General features: G+C 40.4%; 2 protein-coding genes across 5 annotated transcripts in view; one reads left to right on the forward strand and one right to left on the reverse strand.

The window, feature by feature from the left end:
* The first annotated feature begins 874 nt into the window (after positions 1–874).
* Positions 875–6,814, forward strand: LOC127367974 (pro-opiomelanocortin-like). 2 transcript variants are annotated; one of them, XM_051408300.1, is made up of 3 exons: positions 875–1,122; positions 4,354–4,480; positions 5,812–6,814. In XM_051408300.1, exons 2-3 carry the CDS (start codon positions 4,361–4,363, stop codon positions 6,385–6,387), a joined length of 696 nt encoding a protein of 231 aa, XP_051264260.1. In that variant the 5' UTR covers positions 875–1,122; positions 4,354–4,360; the 3' UTR covers positions 6,388–6,814. The 2 variants fall into 2 exon arrangements, with proteins under 2 accessions (XP_051264260.1, XP_051264261.1); XM_051408301.1 differs by lacking the exon at positions 875–1,122 and adding an exon at positions 2,713–2,771.
* A 1,361-nt stretch (positions 6,815–8,175) lies between these two features.
* The window catches only part of LOC127367972 (protein EFR3 homolog B), a 29,275-nt gene continuing 17,342 nt past the window's right edge, over positions 8,176–20,108 (reverse strand). For all 3 annotated transcript variants that reach the window (XM_051408298.1, XM_051408296.1, XM_051408297.1), the window contains 17 exons: positions 17,513–17,647; positions 15,792–15,870; positions 15,169–15,304; positions 14,881–15,043; positions 14,514–14,624; positions 14,218–14,269; positions 13,320–13,492; positions 13,133–13,208; positions 12,832–12,993; positions 12,482–12,613; positions 12,309–12,376; positions 12,053–12,180; positions 11,436–11,527; positions 11,241–11,289; positions 11,024–11,130; positions 10,878–10,927; positions 8,176–10,747 (listed from right to left, as the gene is read on the reverse strand). In XM_051408298.1, coding sequence (XP_051264258.1) covers positions 10,642–10,747; positions 10,878–10,927; positions 11,024–11,130; positions 11,241–11,289; positions 11,436–11,527; positions 12,053–12,180; positions 12,309–12,376; positions 12,482–12,613; positions 12,832–12,993; positions 13,133–13,208; positions 13,320–13,492; positions 14,218–14,269; positions 14,514–14,624; positions 14,881–15,043; positions 15,169–15,304; positions 15,792–15,870; positions 17,513–17,647 — 1,819 coding nt within the window. In that variant the 3' untranslated portion in view covers positions 8,176–10,641. The remainder of the gene's footprint in view (positions 10,748–10,877; positions 10,928–11,023; positions 11,131–11,240; positions 11,290–11,435; positions 11,528–12,052; positions 12,181–12,308; positions 12,377–12,481; positions 12,614–12,831; positions 12,994–13,132; positions 13,209–13,319; positions 13,493–14,217; positions 14,270–14,513; positions 14,625–14,880; positions 15,044–15,168; positions 15,305–15,791; positions 15,871–17,512; positions 17,648–20,108) is intronic.

Raw genomic sequence — 20,108 nt, forward strand, 5'->3', positions numbered from 1 at the left:
ACTACTTATTCAGTTACTTTGTCCTCTTGAAGACATGGTAAAGACTTGAATGCTTGAATGAACAAATGTATTGAAGTCAGACAGAATAGGTACACATGAACAAAAAAGATGCATTTATCAGTGTCTTTTACAGCAGCCACATGTAGCCCCCTCTTGTCCTCCATCAAACTTACGATATTATGTCAGGTTTGTCCTTGTATATTATTCCTTGAAAAAATCTATACGCCCAAACAGAAAGCTGTGTATATGGAAGGCCTATTGGCATTTAACAGGTGAAAGGAAAGTGATTTTCTTTTCAATCTTTTCCTTTTATAAAGCACTGTGTGTGTTTGTGTGTATCTTCTCCATTCAAGGTGTAGTCATGACGTCCAGCCAGTGAGTCAGGTCTTCCTAATGAAGTTTCCACACAGGGACACATGCACCCCTTGTAAACCAGAACCGCAGAAAAACGATCCAATCAGTCAAATTGATTAACGCGCTTCACTCCTGCTCGCCAGCCTTTTTTAAAGGATGCTGCTCTCAACGATTTGGATTGACCTTTGAGGGATTTAAGAGTTGGGATTAACAGGAGTCCACTAATGAACTGCAATTGCTGTAATCGGTGTAAGATAATGTAAACGTTTAAGAATCCTACCTGAAAGCACTGAAACATCCAAATAATCCTAACCCATTAAGATACTTGAAAGCTTGTAAGATTGCAACCAGTGAAAGAAGCAAGAGGAGGAAGAGGAGGGCAGCAATTTAACAACTAGTTCACTAATGCTTCACCTGTTGTCTGGTGACGTGAGCTGCACCATTGATTAAAAAGTGTGTGGGTGGCCTATACCAACCATACACACAAATACACACTCCTCCCCATCCAGAGAGGAGCAGGAGACCCCTTACCTCAATCACACCCTGAGGCCTTGAGACTCCGAGCTCCATACCTCATGCGTCTATAAAAAGCATTCCTCCTCTAAGGAAGCCACAGCAGACCCTCTCCTACTGAGTGTTTCATCACAGAGCAGAGAGAAAGCAGAAGAGGAGGAGAGGGATCACAGTTAAGAGTCGCCACTCTGGGAGATCTGTGGACAAACGGAGGGAGACAAACAAGAAGAGAGAAAAAGAAAGCTTTTGGAAAAGGTAAATGATTTTCTCTGAACTTGCTTTGTGGATTCTTGTCGTTTTGGCATGGAATTAAAATTGTGTATGACTGTTGTTAGCCTCTTGTTCTTCTGAATGAATGAGCATGAGTGATTAACTTCACTCACTTATTGATTTATCAAGGATTTTCTGATATGCAACTGTATTTGCTTTGTACATTATCATTGAAGTGGATTTAAATCTCAGTTACACCTCAGATTTTTTAAGAATTGCATAGTTGTCTCAAGTGATATTTGAATGGCTTTTCATTAAGATATACCTCTCCAAACACTAATCTAACTTACAGACCTTTTAAATAACTTTAAATCAACACATATGATTTCAATCTATTTTGATTGCAGCTCTCTGGCTTCTTTTATCCGAATATGTCTGTGGAGAGCAGAGCTCAGCTGAGTGAGTCATACTGTAGGAAGAGTGTAGATGAGTCTCTGCCAGAGTTACAAAGACAATGGCCCACCAAGGAGTCACTCCTTAGAATAATAGAGAAGGGAGGGAGAAACAACAAAATGCAATTTCCCAACAAATGAAAGAAAATGAACTCATCCCCTGTTAGAAATGTAATGCAGCAAGATGAAAAATGTGGGGAAAAAGGGTGATGAGATTTTCCAAAATGTTAATATCTGTGAAAAATCCGATCATCAACAGGATGTCACATTTAAGTATCGGTGAAGATTAATTGGTCAGTCATAAAAGTTTTGTTTCCTTTTTCCGTTTAGTTAAACCCCCGTAGAGATTACATTTCTAAGTAAATTATGTGATATGGAAAGAGGTAGGAAAAGAGAGGAAGAAGGGATAATAAACAGCAACGAAGAGATACAGGGAGCAGTTTGCCTGGTGGTGATGCGTCATAAGGGATGTTATTTAGTGCTATCATCTATGAAAAGAACTTTTCAAGAAAGAAATTTTCCTCATCACTTAAGAATGAATTTATTGTTCCTGAAATGTGTGGGACCTCTATGAATGTAGCTTCCTATGTTTCCTTGCATTCATCCACGTATGTGCATTGATCACTGTCCTTGAACTGGCACAAAGACAATGTTTGCTGCACATTTATCCGACTTGAGGTAATTCCACCTGATTGACCTTCAAACTATTTGTGGCAGATCGCTCTCTATTAATTTTAAATATACCCTTGGGACTGAGCCTATTCACTGAAGCAATGATTTACTAAACTACCAACTTTGTTGTTGTTCGCCCTTACAGCTATAAAGCAACTGTTGCATTCCTTTCTCCTTTTTTGTTCCAACAGGTTTACTACATTATCTCTGAGCCACTTGGAAAATGTATATTAACACAGCTTAGGGATTGTATGGGAATGACTGCTGAGGGGGGGGAAGAAACTTAAGTTTGACATTTTATAAAGCGAGACCTTCCCCAGGGCAAAAATATTTGCTTTAGACCCTTTGTTGAAAGAAACTGCAACATTCTTCATCCCAATATCTCAACTGAACCCTAATTTCAGGTTTAATATGTGAAGTAAGTGTGTGTGTGTGTGTGTGTGTGTGTGTGTGTGTGTGTGTGTGTGTGTGTGTGTGTGTGTGTGTATGTATCTTCCTCTTTTAAGATGTAGTCAGGACATCTAACCAGTGAGTCAGGTCTTCCTATAAAGTTTCCACGCATGGTACAAGGTAAAAGAAGTCAATCAATTATTGCTGTTGTTCCATCATGCCATTGTCAGCTGTAATCTGATTTCATGCTGCATACAGGGCAAGCAACAGCTCACAGTCGATTGTTTGTCTTCTTTCATTACAACAACCTGACAATGACTGTTTTGTAGACACATGTTCGATGACTAACTGCAGTCAGCGTAAAGTCCAGTGTCACATTCTGTTTCTTATGGCTGCTTCCCCATAAAAGTCAACCCATGCATGTTTTACAAATAGAATGCTTTTAATGTGAAGCATCAACAAAATGCTCACTTTGTACGAGCATTAATTCAATAGTCTGATATAGCTGTAAGAAAACACTGACGCCATCACAGATCAGATAACATTAGGCTGGATTACACGCTTGCCTTGTTTTATTGTGAATCCCTCGTGAATCCAATGGAGGGATGGCAGACTCCGCCACTATCAATGAAAACTACAAGGTAATTACAGACGTAAATACAGTGAAAAAAAACTTGTAGCTTAGATTCTAACTTTTACTCTACATGATACGATTAACTTTACTGTAATTTTGTTGTCTACGAATTGGCCTTCTCCTTAGAGAGAGGATTTCTCAGTCCCTACCAACTATTAAGATCCACATCGACTGTTTTTCAAAACTGACGTTACTGCTTATAAGTGCAGAATAAATAAAATACAGAGACATGATTGTTGTCCTCTACATATAAATATGCCCTTATAGTGTTTGCTTGTTTGTTTTTTTTATAACTATTAAATAGTTTTTTCCATGTTTTAATAATAAACCTCCCAAGATAAAGATCAGATCAAATCCGAATCTGGTAGACCTGACCTGCTTTCCCAAAACAGAAAAAAATACACGATCCTCCGCCCTTTTTCTCACCCACAATCCCCTTAATGTTTTCATACAGTTTCTTCGTATTGAATCGTTAATCCTGCCAAGCCTACCAAGATAAAGATCAGATCAAATATGAACCCGGAGTAAGAAAAATAAAGACCCTGAACTTCTTTCCCAAAACAATCAGATTACCATCCCTTCAGCGAAAAAAGAAAACTACACATTCCTCCCCTTTTTCTGAACCCCTACCCTCATAATATTTCGATGCAGTCTCCTACAGTGTTAAAAGGAAGGAAGAGCCTACAATGTCAGATTTCTCAGCATTTTCATTAGCAACCCACTTTTTAAATAACATTCATGTGCTGCTGCTGATAAATAAGACCATCTGTTACAATACGTATGATGTTGGCTGGAAGGGGAATGTTGAGTAATGGTATTTGAGCTCAGTTAGTATTCAACCATGACACACACAGCTACAAATCCACCAATTATCTCAAAGAATGTGTTAAAAACCAGTCAGGTTATATAAGGAAGGTATGAATGTATTATGCAAGTGCAATGATCAAGAGACACCTACTGTACTTCTTTACAAAAGTGGCAGTTTCTTCCTATTGAGGCATAATCAAGTAAATATTTCAGCCTGTCGGGACTGTTATTAAAGCCTTTTCTGTGTTTCGATTAAAAGTTCCCTTGCGGTGGGTTTACTTTCTCTTCAGCTCACTTGTGTTTCTGTCCTCCACACTATAGGCTGAAGATGGTGTGTCTATGCTGGTTGTTAGTGGTGGTGATGGCGTATGTGTGCGTCCCCGGGTTTGGGTCAGTGTGCTGGGACAGCTCCATCTGCAATGACCTGAGCAACAAGGACAGGATACTGGTAGATCAAACTCTCTTCTCTATCCTCTACATTGTTGCCTGTTTCTTCTCTGTTACTGCCTTCACTTGGGAAGTGATGGCAACTCACAGGGTAATTAAAGGCGGTTTAAAGGATCCAGACCAGGGGTGTAACAGTTGTGTAACAAGTTGTTGTGTTTTTGTTACCTTAGAATGAGATGTTTTTATCTACAGGGGGAGTGGGTTCTCTTCCACAAAGTCCACCATGTAGAGCCACCATGTTTCTACAGAGGCCCAGATTAGGCAAACCAAACACTGGCTGTAGATAGGACCTTTTGTGTTGTTTCACAAGTTTTGCTGCCACTGTCATTTCTAGAATGCTGAGCTATATTGAAATAGTTGAAATCTGCAACTTCACCGCTGTGATGCCACTAAATCCAACGCAATGGTCCTTTAAAAAGGACACAGACTAAAAGACTTCACTTTGGAAACAGCAATTGACAATAATCTTTCCTCAAGGTCTATTTAGTAGCTCTGTCTTTCCATAGTCCAAGTCCTTATCAAATCAATAGTGCAAGCTGAGGAACAGAAACTCAAAGAGAATAGGGCCCAGATGCTGACAACAAAGGCAGATCTGGTGCTGTACAGTAATTTATAACACAAAGTGAGGTACAAAGGCTTGCAGGAATGAGGAAGACAGTCCAACAGGAAAACAAAACCAAAAGGGGTTGGCAAGAAAGCCGTAGTCCAAAACACAAAGCAGAATGTCCAAAAACCAGGGTAGCAAGTCCAAAGAACAGCAGGAAACACACAGACACTGGGACGCTTGACATAAAGACGAAAACTAAAGACACCGGAGAGTGAAGAATAACTAGACAGGTGAAACGAATCAGGGTATGGCAGATGATCAAAGGGGGCAGAAAAACAAAGACAGGAAATGAAATTAGTATTTCAAAATAAAAAAGGAAATAACTAAACTCAAAATCATAACAACTCCACAACCGCAGTAACTCAGGTAATTAAAATGTTTATAATCCCATGACAACAGAGCAAACTATGAATACACAGGCAGATCTTGTGATATGATAAAAAGTTACAGAACAACTATGGACCTTGAGGGGAGATTATTTCACAACAAACAGGATTTATTGTGCAGATTTACAAATGAGGAGCAGTTACAGCTGAAACAGTCAACAACAGAATAACAAATATTTTGATAATTGATTCCTCGTTTAAGGATTCATATATGTACATTTGAGTGTTATTGGCATGATTTAGGATTAGAAACTTTGGCATAGTTTAAGCTGATGAGAACAATGAATCAGTATCAAAGCAATACAATTTTGCAATGTCTCTGTGATTCCTTTCACACAGGACTGTATTCACCTCTGCATGTCTGCGGCCCAGACTGAATTCCCACATCTCAGCGCACTGGCCCTGAAAGCTAATGATGACGATGACCTCTTACTCGGCATCATCATGGCCACCCTGGTCTCTGAAAACAAGATATCAGAGTCAGACCTGAAGGCTCACAGCGACCAGCGACGCTCCTATTCAATGGAGCATTTCCGCTGGGGCAAACCGTCTGGCCGTAAACGCCGGCCTGTAAAGGTTTTTGCCTCTTCTCTGGATGGAGGGGGATCTTCTGAGGGCATTTCCCCCCCTCAGGCTCGCAGGCAGCTGAGCAGCAATGAGGATGAAGTGAAGGGAGATGGTCATCAAAACCTGGGATTGCTGAGGGCGAGGGTCAGCTCTAAGTCACATGTCCAGTTGAGCCCACAGGAGAGAAAAGATGGGACCTATCGGATGAGTCATTTCAGATGGGGCAGCCCGACTGTCTCTAAACGTAATGGCAACTACATGAAGACGTGGGAGGAGAAACCTCAGAGGCAGCTGGCCAAGCTCTTCAGGAACATTATATTCAAGGATGTGCAGAGGATAATGGGCTGAATGGAGGATGGAGAAGAAGGGGGAGGGCCTGGTAGTTGAACGAGTCTAATAGCCATTGCATGTTAGTACCCACAGGTCTTAATTTTAAATGACAGAAACTTGTCACTATCATTAGCATGTTGTTGAATGTATATTCTGGGCCAAAGGTTTGTCTCATTAAAACCTTGACTAATAAGAAAAAAGGCAGTTTTATGTTGAATAAAATCAATGATGCACCCACAGACTGCCTTGACCTTCTTGGTCTAACTTGAAAGCTTCCTTAGAGGTATTTTTTTTTTCTTGTGGGTAATGTTTTGTACAGGAAGTAAACAAGAGGTGGGTGTGAAAGAAAGTATTTAAAAATCTATTCCGTTTATTTACAGAGTGGTATCTTTTTGTAAACTAATATGATATTAAAGATAATTCTGCTTGTGGCAAACAACGATAACAGACTGATTTCATTTGACAACATGAAGTCACCGGCCACCTGATGAAGGCCATGAGATGCAGCTGAAAGCTCTGGAAACAATTTCCATTAAGTGCACCGTGTGCTAAGAAGTGACTAAAGAATAAAAAGGAAAAAACATACAATCCAAAAAATATAGAGAATTTTACTGGTGACAGATAAGGCTGATGACTTATGGCTTAAATACAGAGGGTCAAACATTTGATAAATAGTTAGATTTTAAGTCAAGCGGTTGCATTTGTTGGTTTCATTAACATTGCCAATTAGCATTGTGATACAGTAGATTTATCAAATAAACATATGAGCCTCCTGTGAGCAAAAACAACGGCGTAACTGAGATTGTGGTCAGGAACTAAAACTATAAACAGGGATATGTTGGACAAGACCTCCCAAAAGAAACTTGCTTTGAGCTAAATGTTAATGTCAGCATGCTCACAATTACAGTGCAAGCATGTTGATGTTAGGCAGGTATAATGTTTACTATGTCCACCATGTGTTCAGTGTTATTATGCTAATATTGGCTAAATAGCACTAGTCACAAAGTACAGCTGAGGATGATGGGAATGTCTTTAGTTTTGGACAAACAAGAATTGGACAAATTACATTTTTGACCTGATGATGGAAGTTGTTAAAAGTATCCTCTGAAGAACATGGAAGTCTGTACCAAGATTTATGACAATCCACGCTGAAGTTTTGAGATATTTCAGTCAAAAATAGTGACAAGAGGGAGTTTCGGATTGCAACTAACTCAACACAGCTGGAGTCAGTATTTGACGACCTGGGGATGAGAACAGGCTGAGAAGTGTGTAGGAGAAACAAAAGAAATTGTGGTTCAACATGGCAGACTCCACAGAAGGCAATCTGACGGCCTCTGCAGATAAAAACAGCTCATTCTAAGGCAATGACTACCAAAACAGTTATATACATATATTATACACTAATGAGAACATACCTGAATATTATGTTCCATTTCTGACAACAGAGCCTCCTAAATGTTACACACTGGACCTTTTAACATGTCCATTGTTTTTGGATAGGTTGAAAGCTGTAACAACAGGAGACAAGACATTGCTGAAACACACATGTTGAATCTAATAAACCACCCAGTCAGATGACGGACATGGCAAAGCTAAATACACAATGCAAGCAGCGATGCAAGTAGTGTAACAGAAGCAAAATCCATTACAGGCAGAAGGAAACTACGAGCATGAGAAAACTTCATCTGTTGGCAGTAAAGTCACTTGAGCCTACAATTCTCAGCCTGCTTCCTGTATGTTCTTTATCACTACCATAAATAACCAAGTAAAAAAACAGAAACAGAAGAAACAGAAACAAATCAGACCTTCTGTGGTTACAGACAAATTTATTTGACAACACAGCAACATCACTAGCATGCAAAGTCAGGTATGACACTCATAAGGCATTTTCTCCATGTAAAAGCTGCCTTTGTCACTAGGTAATCCAGTTTTTAAAGTGCAAAGTTCACAGAATGAATAGATTTGACCTACAGCACTACGTTGTAAACAGATCTATTAACCAGACATGTAATGACAAAAGTAAGATTGGATTACCGTCAGTTAATTTTACATTACACTATGCAATGACAACAAGCACACCTGTAGATTTACAGGTCTTCACTGCAAATTTGCAAGATGCTGAAAAGACAGTTTTACAAGGTGTCACTGGAAGGTTTAGACAGCTGCACATTGCTCTCATAGCTTGCTCTTCACAAACGCGGTGGAAAGAGTCACTGGACAAAGACTGTAAACTGTGTTTGAAGAGTTTGGTCTTGGGTAATGACGATAAAAGACTCACATCTGCATGAATGTTCATATGGACACATGAACGAGTACACTCACTCACTCACACTCACCTGCACTGACCAAAAGGGTGGACAGACAATCAGATACACTGGCATGTGTGGACAGAAATATACATACAGAGGACACTACATTATAAAAACTAATAAAATAAACAACCAACCGGACTGTAACACGTGACAATCAGGGACAAACCAGACTTCGTCGTTTATATTAAACAGGATGGCTGCAACACGTTTCACGCCCAATGCGGTTAATTCACAGAAGCGCAGGAACGGGAGGTGTGGTCTCTTAACAACATCATCAAACATCACGAAACTGACCCATCACAGCACCACCACAACATAAAGCACAATCTAAAACACACAAAAGGATGAACTACCAACGGTTGGGCCGTGTTAGCCAGGCTAGTGCCAAATTATTGCCATTATACTTCGTTTTCATACCTGTGTGTGCACTCATGCACACAAAAAATGGCTTTTAGACTTATTTAAATGTTGCTGAATGAGACGAATGCACAGCTTGGCAAAAAAAAAAAGTGCAGACTCATTCCAGAAAGACGGAGGATGTAATGATAACGATACAGGTCAGAACTGTGGTGCTGAAACCTGTCTCCAAATCTGTGGCTGGAAATTAAGTTGTACCCATTTACTTCCAAGATTCTATCAGATGAGCTCTAATACTTTAGCAGGACGCATTCAGACTTCACTAGTGTGATCTACTGGCCTTGAGATGATAAAGATTTCAACTGCGGGCTGTTCAGACCCTTGTCAATACACTTCAATTGATTTCATGTGTTGCTCGTTACTGATTTGACAAGATTTTAACAAAAGTATCGTAATACTAAGTAGCTTCCTCCCTTATCTATGGAGACAATCAGTGCAGTGGCAGTCTAAAATTAGAGTTAATATACAGTATATATACACACACACACACACACACACACACACACACACACACAAAAAACATCCCTACTCTGTACATCAGCTTAAAGATTTATATATTTCTCTATATGTACACATTTATATGGAAAGGAGAAAAAAATAAAAGATCCTTAATTATCTTCTAGTGTTTGATCTGGTAAACATCACGGTAAAGATCTTTGACTGTGGCGCAGTGTGTGTTTTTGTGCACGTCTTGACTTGAGTCACCTGTAAGGCACACTCACTTTGGGAGGACAGCACACAGATGGACAGTTATCTTTCATTTAAACCACGGCTTAAAAACGAAGAATTAATTAGAATTCTGTCATCAAAGAAAAAAAGCACTTTTGGCTATTACTAAAAAGGAATAACAAAAAAAAGGACAAGACATTCAATTGTAATATGGGAAATGGCAAGAATTAAATTTGTATATATCCATCCATATTTCAGTCAAACATACGCAAAGATACACTGTCAAGTAAAATCTAATACACATACACTCTTTCCTGGCCATAAAATCAACGAATAATAAAACAAATAAAAGCATACAAGGACAAGATGAATATAATGGTCAATCTAATTTCGTGATAAAGGGCAGTATGGCAGACTTTTAGGGGAAAATGGGTCAAAAGAATTGCAGTGCTATTAAAAATGTCCAGTTACAGGGCATGCAACGAGTCAATTCATTCTAAAGCCAATAAAATAACTTTCAGTCTCTCACTTCCTCACAGTTCTTGGCCATTTCTAATTTGAAAATCCAGCCAGTGGAGTTTCTACAGACATCTAATGTTAGAAGAACTGAGGGGGAATAAGTTAAATAAAATTTTGTTTTACTGCTGCATTTATTGACATTAGCCAGCTTGTTTTGGCTGCGATCACAGGGCAAAAAGAATTGTCATTTCAGAAAGCTAAGTTAATAAACAAGTGGCTTGTTCTTTAAGTTGGCGTCAAACAGCTGTAGTTTTCTCCTCATCCATGGTTGTTTGATGCCATGATCAAGATGCTTTTACAGTGAGGATCCGTCAAATGTTAAATAGTTCTGTAACTTCACTGTGGACTTTCTGTTCTAGTACACACAAAGGTCAGGAAACTTCATCTCATAGATGGGGACAGATCGACTCTGGCTTTGGCCGTAACCTGATGAGATGGTTCCAGATGGGCTGGGCGGGGGTCTGAATGGGAAGAGGGAACAGTCAGCAGTCATCATCATCGTAAGTCGTCATCATTTAGTGTCAGTGCCATCAGTGCCACCATATTAATCAAACCGTTTCATCGGAAATATCCCAAAGCACCGTCTCTTACCTGATTGTAATCTCAAAGATCTGATTGAGTTTGCTCTGCAGTAGGGTGGCCTGGAAGGGACAAACATTATATAAGCAAACAGTACAAAGCTAAACAGAAGCAAAAGTGTGAAAAATATGGATAAAAGGAAAATGTTTTTGTTATACCCTGGCACCGCAGTGGGCAGCTATCTCCTCGAAGGGGGCCTTCTGAAACTTCTCCACCACTTGTCTCCTTCGCTCCCTCTCCTGCTCCTCCATACCCACACTGTCCACTAGAGGGAGACACAAACGGTGTACATTTCAATAAAGCATTATGATGTAGTATATTGCATAGTATATAATGATAGAATATTTTAAAACCACAAAAGTCGAGTGGACATACCGATGGCATTTTTCAGGGTTTCAAATGTGATCTCCTCCGCTGGTGTCCTCTGCAGAACAGAACAAAGTAGAAAGTGTTATGATGCAGTAATGAGGTAATATAATGTGAGAGGTGAACAGTTTCACTAAACTTCCCTAATGAGGGTGTATTTGAGTTCTATACTAGGAAATTGTTGTAAATGCTTTTTGTCTTTACCTCCTCTTTCTCTGGACTGTTTCTGGACTCCACCTCCACCTGCAGTGAGATGGTCTCCCCAATACTCTTTCTCTTGGACAGACGGTCCTCATCTGGAAAAGAGGGAGGAGATTGGTTTTTATTTCTTCGTTTTAAAAAGAAATCTCTTGACAAATTATGTAAAAATGTGTCAAACTGCAAATTTAGATCCATTTATTAAAAAAGGAAAAATGGAGTAAAACCAAGTAGAATAACAGGGATACTTGGATAGTCTGATAAATTCATATCAAAGTGAACTGGCACCCAGAAGGTTGCCAAAGTTAGAGAAGGACTGTCCTCAACTTAATGATCCTGGCTCAAGCCCCAGAGCTGCTCTGATGAAGTGTCCTTCAACCAAACACTAAATCCCCACTAGCTCCAGGGGAGTAGTTCAGCTCTGCATTTCCATACAGGAATCAATAAAGCACCCAGACAAACTTGTAACACATTGGCAAGTCAACAAACATTATCATTATTTATCATTATTTACTTGGAGGGAGGAGCACATTACTCAGTGTAAGAATTCCTCAGTTTTTCCACAGTTGACTTTTGACCTCAATGTGACATTACAACACAAGAGACGTATTGTCTGAGCTTACCAGTGTATTGGGGGATGTAAGGCGTAGCCAGTCTCTCTGTGTTATAACCACTACCCCCAAGGACTTCAGTGATCTTCGACTGGAGGAACAAAACATCCCCTTCCACCTTCTCCAGTGAAGAAGGCAGCCTGGGAAGAAAGTGATTTTTTTTTTTTAAAAATAAGAAATATTTGTTCCCATTGTTGCAAATTTAAATATCAAAGTTAATGTTGGTTTGGTTTGTGAGAAATGAGAATTGAATATGGCTGGTACATACTTGGGATTATCAATGAAGACATCCTCAGGCAAAAGGTAGGGACTTTCTTTCTGTCTCACTTCAATTACCTGAAGGGCAGAGGAAAAAAAAAAGAGGTGGTTTATTAAAAAAAAGAGGTTCTTGGCATTCGCACACACTCACACACAAATATATATACACCAAGAGACCCAGACCTCGTGTATGTGCTGGCAGAAGGCTGGGACGGTGGTGAGCTGGCAGATGAGATTGAGGTAGGCGGCGGCGAGGGCATGAACAGCACAGCGGTTAAAAACAGGCATAGCCTCGTCGGTGGACAGAGCCAGGTCCTGCATGGGAAAACAAAAACACGTCAGCAAGGATCCCTGGACTTTAAAACACTGTGTCTGACGAGCTCAATCACATAAATTCACCATAACTTCTAAAATACTTTCTTAAAATGTTTTCTCCAAACAGCTTTTATGAATCTTTGATTGTGCCCACATCTTAATCTTGTGTTAACAAAACAAATAAACAAGTAAATATAACACATTATGTGCATCTGTACCTGCAAGGCGAGTGCCAGTCGAATTAGGTCCACCACCACCTCTTCGTTGGCCAGCTCCACGCTGAGAAGACCCAGCAGAGCAAAGAGGGTCTCGTAGTGCTGCCGACCGCTGCTCTCTTCCTTACAGCCCAAATAGATGTGTCGGTACAGCTGCTGGCCGTGCTGTTAGTTGGATGCACAAGAAGAATGACGAGTCAGAGGAAAGACAGACAGAGGGTGCTTTAGAGTTTAATTAATCTAGATTTTCTGCAGTTTCATCATGAGTGTAAATATTTAGATATTCAGGGTTCAGAAACCTAACCTTTTTCATGAACAAGTTGTCTTGCCTGGAACACTTGTCAACTTTGAGCTTCAGCACAGAGATGTCTGAAATGATGCTACATAGAAAGAAGGCACAATCATTACCACAAACTAAAGCAAAGCTAAGCTCCAACACACTACAAATTAGTGTACAGAATATACACGCAAAGCTGCAGACACAAACATACCTTATGTTGGAGAACTTGGGTGTGTTGTCGTGCCTGTCGATGAGACTGAGGAGGATTTGGAGCACCAGCAGCCGAACCTCTGGATCCTCCGTTAGAGAGAAGGACAGCAGCGGCTCAATGAACGAGCTGGGCAGTGCTGTCAGCATGTTGGTGGTCTGGAAACCTGCTGTCACCTGAGAGATTGATGGTCAAAAGCCTTTTATGGTTCACAATGTTCCAAAACATGAAGACAATTACTGACCACAGTGGGGTTGTGGTTTTTGGCTCTTATAGTATGCAAGTTGCAAATATTTTTTTAAACACAGAAATACATTTCTGGAGTTTGTGGATAACGCCTAATGAGGCCACTGACTGAGCAGCAATTCTGATGTTTGACTTTGTTTACATGTATGAGGATAATTTTAAATGTACAGAAATTACATGTTGAGTGACAGGGATAGGGTTCTGGTTTAGACTGACGCAAGCATTTGCTCAGGTCTACCTTCTGTTAGTCCTACACTCACAACCAGGACGGACGGGTGCTTTCATAAGCACATATCTATGGTCACCTGAATATTTATGCATCACCAGAAAAGTAGCCTTGATGCGCAAACATTCCTTAGATCATGGGGAGATAAATGTGACGCCATGCAGAGAAATGAAAAGATGAAAGAATATCAAGAGGATGAAAGACAAATATTGCCCAAAAACTCACGTGGTTTGTAAAAAAAATATTTTCTCAGGGCTGTATGCTGAAATAAAGTTTGATGGACTACAGATAAGTGGCGATTTACCCTAAATGATTGGACGTAATTTACATCTTGTCTACAGTTATAGCACTGGGATTGACACAGCTAGTAGCGCTAATATATACGCATCATACAGACATAAATTAATAATAATGAGGCTGAAAACATACCTGGACCAAGGACTTAAGTAACATGATCTGGATCATCCTGGTACCCTCAGGCCTGGAGATTAAAGCAAATTAAGATACAATTTAAAACCCTTTAATTTATCAACATTCAGGTCTACATAGACATGTTTACAAAGTACTGCTGATTGAAGGATAGAATAAGGTAAGACAGAGGATTACATAAAACATACAGCATTCAGTTCTGACTGACGGGTGTGCATGTATTGTATATGTGTGTCCTGAGCATATACTGTGGGGGAACAAAATGTTTTTGTGAGTGTGATTTGTACGCAACTTACCCAGAGCCTGTGGAGGGCAGAGCTGGGTGAACTCCAGGGACAGGAATCTTGCCCATGATGAAAAGCATGACCTCTGACCTCTGGTAAGTTGGTAGAGTGTTGGCAAATGAACCTGAGAGAGACAAAGAGATGAGCATCAGATGGATGAGAGGAGGTTTTAGAAAAAAATAAGACAAGAGAGAGAGAATAATACTAGACTCTGTACAAAATATAGTATAAATACAAACACAAGTGAGATAAACATAAGCACAACAGACAAACTAATCTAGTCAAGGAGGCTGCCTTGCAAAGCCTCCCACAGCCACACACACACACACACACACACACACACACACACACACACACACACACACACACACACACACACCCGATGGTCCTGATGACAGCCTCCTGCAGCTGCCTCTCCTCATGAGCTTTGATGATCTTGGTGCCAATGTTGGTGCTGCCGTCATAGGAGCCAGTCAGCTCATAGTCCACACTCAGACGGAGTTGCCGCAGCAGGGTGTTAAACACCTCCAAAACTGTGGGACCTGCATAAACAATAAGTAATAATAATAGTTTACATCGGATATATTATGTTTCTGATCCCACTTACAATATGCCAGCCGGTACCTTGGTGTGTTTACGTGTGTCTGTATTGTGTCAGTCCTCTCACCTACAGAGCCGCTGGCTGCAATGGCGGCTGCCTCCAGCAAAACCTCCACTATCCCAGCTCGCACTGTGGCTGAATTCTTGCTGTTAGCATCCAGGTGACCGAGAAGCTGCTGGATTACTAAGTGAGAGTGCTGGGACTACGAAAAAAGGAGAGATGGAATTAATTAACTAATTAAACCAGATTTAAAAAATGAAGAAAAACTTCAAAAAAGAAAGAGAGATATACAGGAGGTAGAAAACTAGTAAACTGAGTGAGTCACTCAAGAAGGTAGCACACTAAAACCTTTGAAGATTAAACACGTCACTCACTTGCAGTTCATTCAGATCAAAAGTGAATCACAGCTCTGAAAAGGGGAAGGGTTGACACCCAAAAGGAATATTCAAACATCTCTAATTTTCTAAGCTATTTTTGGCTCTAAATCAGTGACCATGAATACTGGAGCATGTTTCTACTTTATGCCCCGAAATCATGTAATAACCACCTAGGAATATTAAAACATGGTACTGTGCAAATCACACAAAATGTTTTATTTGTACTGGATTTGAGGTCAACAGAGTGAAAGAGAGAGAAAAAGGGGGGTGAGGAAGAGGTCTTTGTGGATATGTAGGCACTGTATCACTCACCTGAATGGAGTACATGATGATTTTGAAGCAACGCACTGCAAAGGTCTTCCCCTCCCATAGAGAGTGGTTATCTAAGTGCCTGGGGGAACAGACAGGAGGAAAGGGATGGTGAGGATACAGAAGATGTAATTATATAGTGCCAGCAGTGATGGAGAGCAGCAGGGGATAGAGAGCAGTTTTATAGTTCCTCAAAAAGCCCAGACATCAAGACTCCATTTGTAGTTTTTACATTTAAGAATCATGTGTACACTAAATGTAGTAGCACAGGAGTAACTTATGTTTACAGTCCACAATGAGAAATGAAAGAAGTTAGAGACACACAAGCATTTAACTTATTGCTGAATGTAGTCAGTAGAATGCTGATACAAGATACAAAAAGTGCAACAAAATGACAAAAACAACCCCGGTCAACAATAACAATCAGGATCACAAGATCCATCAAACCAGGTCATGATTACTACAGAACCGTTGGTCGAACTGCAGAATCTGTATGTATATAGAGACCGAGACGTGGGGATAGAGTGATATAGATACAGACAGTGATGGATGGACAGGAGCTGGTCTCACACAGCACATGACAACTCAGACGAATTGAAGGGAAAATTGAGAGAAAAATTGATAGATTAAGAGTGTTCAAAAGAAATATGAATTTAATACATAAATACTGATACATAACAGACTAGAGTTGCACTCTAGCTGGATTCTGGAGTAAAGAAATATCAATAAAAGAAATATCAATAAAAAGGCATTGCAGGCTTACAAGTCCCTACATTTACTCCATCCCCTATATGCATTTTTGAACTTTGTATTTTTTGTATCCATGTTGATATCCATATCAAATTTAAAATCTGGCTGTCAGAAAAACTGTATAATTATAAAAACGTATTATTGAAAGCAAGTGATACACATTTAAATACTGGTTGACATATTTTAATCAACATTATTCCTCAGCAGATCTCTGAACTCATTTATCTTTTAACGTTTATTGAAAAATGTATCTCATGGTCAGCCTGCTATTCCACCATAACAACATCAGTAGAATATAAAGCAGGAAGAATTACAAACACTGGCTGAGATGAAGGGAATTAAACCAAGACGGGCAAAGAATAGGTGGATACGATAAACAAGAAATTTGAAGTCAAATCAGTCTGAAAAGAATTAGGCGTCAATGTCTAAGGCTCAGAGAGATACAGGCAGACAAACACATGCAGGGAAAGGGAACGGCTGAGACAGATAAAAAACAGTAGAGTTGAATTGATTCAAATAAGAGAGAGATGGAGGAAGTGTAAGATGGATAGAGAAACTGACAACAAAAAAGAAAATACCTCATCACAGAGGACCAAGCTCAGAGACATAAAAGATGACCTTAGAAGAAGGATAAAGCTACAAAGAAGCAGCAAAATCTGCAATGTCATGTCAGAAAATAACTATCCCCAACTGTGACAGAATTACAACCTCGAAAGGCAGACCTCAACATAAATGCAGTAATATACAATTTAAATGTTGAGTCTGCAAATCATGCACTCATATCTAGTCCAAAGCAACTATGTAACCTTGCATTGACCTTGTCGTGCCCCCTCCGGCCAATCAGTGGACAGACAGAAATGCTGCAACATAGCACTAGGATGCATGCTCCCTTCAGGTTAAGTCAATACACAAACAACAAATAACAAAAAGAGGATAGATCTCGTGTAAACAGGAGTTTCCAGTGTCTCACTTACATCAGCACGGGCGTGACGGCGTTCTTGATGTTGCCATAGGCAGCTCGTCCCAGGAGCTCCCTGAAGCAGCGCTCCGTCAGATCCACCGGGCTTTCCTTCTCCTTCTCCGATGCCTGCAGCGGAGAGGGGGAGCGGCTGGTACAGAGCGATGCAGGTGAGAAAACAGAAAAGTAGAGGGAGAGAGGAGAGGAAAGAACAGGGAGAAGGCAAGGAGAGGGAGGGAAGGGAAGGCGAGTTGGGAGGGGGAGAGAGCAAGAGAGAGAACAGACAGAAGTGCAGAGTTTGAAATCAATTTCTTTCAAAAACACTAAGGTTTCTACTAAGGCTCAATTTTTTTTACACAAAAACACTCTTTCGACTGCTGTGTCACTGCAGCCTTCGCTCCTGAGGCGACTTTCCCCTCCGCAGTTTGTCTGCAGTGAAAATGAAGTGACTGGGAGTGTTTTGGCCATGTGTGTACACATTTGTGTATTGCACATCTGTTATCACCATGGGGGATACGTCTGTGTCTAAGTTTGTATGTATGTGCAGGTGTATGTGTGTGTGGGTACTCAACACCGGCCGGTCCAGCCTTTCTTTGTTCTCATGCATAGTTAAAACCACCACCATAACTCTGTCTTGGTCATGAATAGCCTTGGGTGGTCCACCAATGATGACATTATTTATTAAACAACCTAACTCTTTCATCTTGCCTGCTGCTGCTGTGGAGGAAATGTGACTTCCTGCCCTCAGTAGCTCCTCTAACTCCACTCAAATCCAAAAAAAGGGCACAAATTTGAGTGGAAAACAGCAAAGCCAAGAAAAATACAGCAGTTTAGCCTTAAGGTCACAAACTTAAATGCAGCTTCTTTTTTTGTGTGCTGCAAATGTGGAAAACTCAGGTGGGTAATAAGCTCCTGCTGTTGAAAGATTTAGCATTTGCTCAGCCACCCTCATTGACCCCTGTCCAATTGAAAAGTGCATCTTAAAACACTCACAGGAAACTTCATTCTGAGGTCACCCTATTACCCTCTCAATGCACAGTTTTGCCTAATCATTTGGAAATGTGCAAGGAAATTTGGCATTAAGAGAAATCAGCATCACCATTATCTCAACGCCTTTATGGCTACCACAATCTAACCTCATATCTGCTTTCAACAGACAATTCACAGAGGACTGATTTTGAGTCTGTGTAGTGTGTACAGGGCATGTTTAACCAGCGGATCATTCTTGTTAAAATTTTCTGCTGAGGCAATACCTGGAGGAAAATTGCTTGGGGAACATACAGCCTTCTGCAGGCACCTTCAAACCACATTAAAACAAATCAATTATGCTGGGAGTTATAACGGAGCCCAGAGAACTATTTTAGTATCTCTAGAAATACACTTTCTACAGAAATGAGTCTCAACTGTCAGAAGGCTTTGCTGTGCCTGAAGTTGATCTTTAAATGAACCTGTACATGTGCATGGGGATTAATGTAGGGAAAAATGCACCATCTGTGAGTTTAATTAGACTCTGTACTGACTGCTGTCAATTTTACGGCTGGTAATGACTGGCTAAACTCAAATGTGGGGAGGAATGGAGGACGCACAACAGGAGCAGGCCTCATAACACACACAGGAGCAAAGGGGAGCCGAGAGGGAAATGTGTCTCTCTGCTGGGAGTGTTTCTGTCTGTCTCTTTCTCTCCATCTGTCTCTCTTTCAATAACCTCCCCATTCCCATCACTATACTTTCTATTATCTACCCTCCACCCTATCTTCCAATGTTCTTCTCTCTGCCCTCCCCCTTTGCTGTCGGCATTGACGTCAAAGTGAATTTCAGCATATGGAATTATGCCAAGAGGGGGAGGCTCCAGACTCTGCATCGCTCTCTCACTCACTGCCAACCCCTAGCTTTTTTAATGCTTGTGATGCTTTTATTCCCTACCCATTGCACTATTTGAGTTCATGCTCTTCCTTTCACTCCTTCAATTCCTTTCTTTTGTCCTTGGATGCTGCAGGTGGGGCAAACAGATGCCCACAAGGGGAGCAGAGCTGTCAGTGGGTTCACTCAGTGATGACAATGATGATGAATGACATGGGTGATGGCTGACTAGACTGCCAGGACAAATATGGCCTAACGTAAGACAAACAGCACCAGTTGGCTACAACACAATGGCTCCGGACTATGTGGCCGATGCATTTTGGGTCATCAACCTTCTCACCCACAAGTTGGCACAGCCTGGCCTATTGTGTGAGATGACAAGATAACACCAGCGCCATATTGCCTTAAATTGCAGTCAGAATGTAACTTTGTAAGTCACATGTTCTTCAACAAAACTACAAGAAAACATACTAGTACTACTAAAAAAAATGCCAATATAATACAGTACCTAATATTTATAACAGGCTACTGTGGCATCTGTAGATACAAAAGGCTCATTCCAAGATAATAAAAAACACATAACAGTTCTTATTTTCAGGTGGTTATACACTAACGAAACCATACCTATAAATATTATATTCCATTTCTGCCAATAGATCCTCCTACATGTTACACACTGGACCTTTAAATACTGCAATGCAACATGTCTGATGAACAGCAACATACAAAACCCAGTCTGTTAACATTTTGCT

The sequence above is a fragment of the Dicentrarchus labrax genome, unplaced genomic scaffold (genome assembly GCF_905237075.1).
Source record: "Dicentrarchus labrax unplaced genomic scaffold, dlabrax2021, whole genome shotgun sequence".
Lineage (NCBI taxonomy): Eukaryota > Metazoa > Chordata > Actinopteri > Moronidae > Dicentrarchus > Dicentrarchus labrax.

Bases quoted from the DNA above. Each gene is read 5' to 3' on its own strand.
- LOC127367974 (XM_051408300.1), top strand. From the start codon at position 4,361: ATGGTGTGTCTATGCTGGTTGTTAGTGGTGGTGATGGCGTATGTGTGC. The intron at 4,481-5,811 runs GTAGATCAAACT...CCTTTCACACAG, and splicing joins GCAACAAGGACAGGATACTG to GACTGTATTCACCTCTGCAT.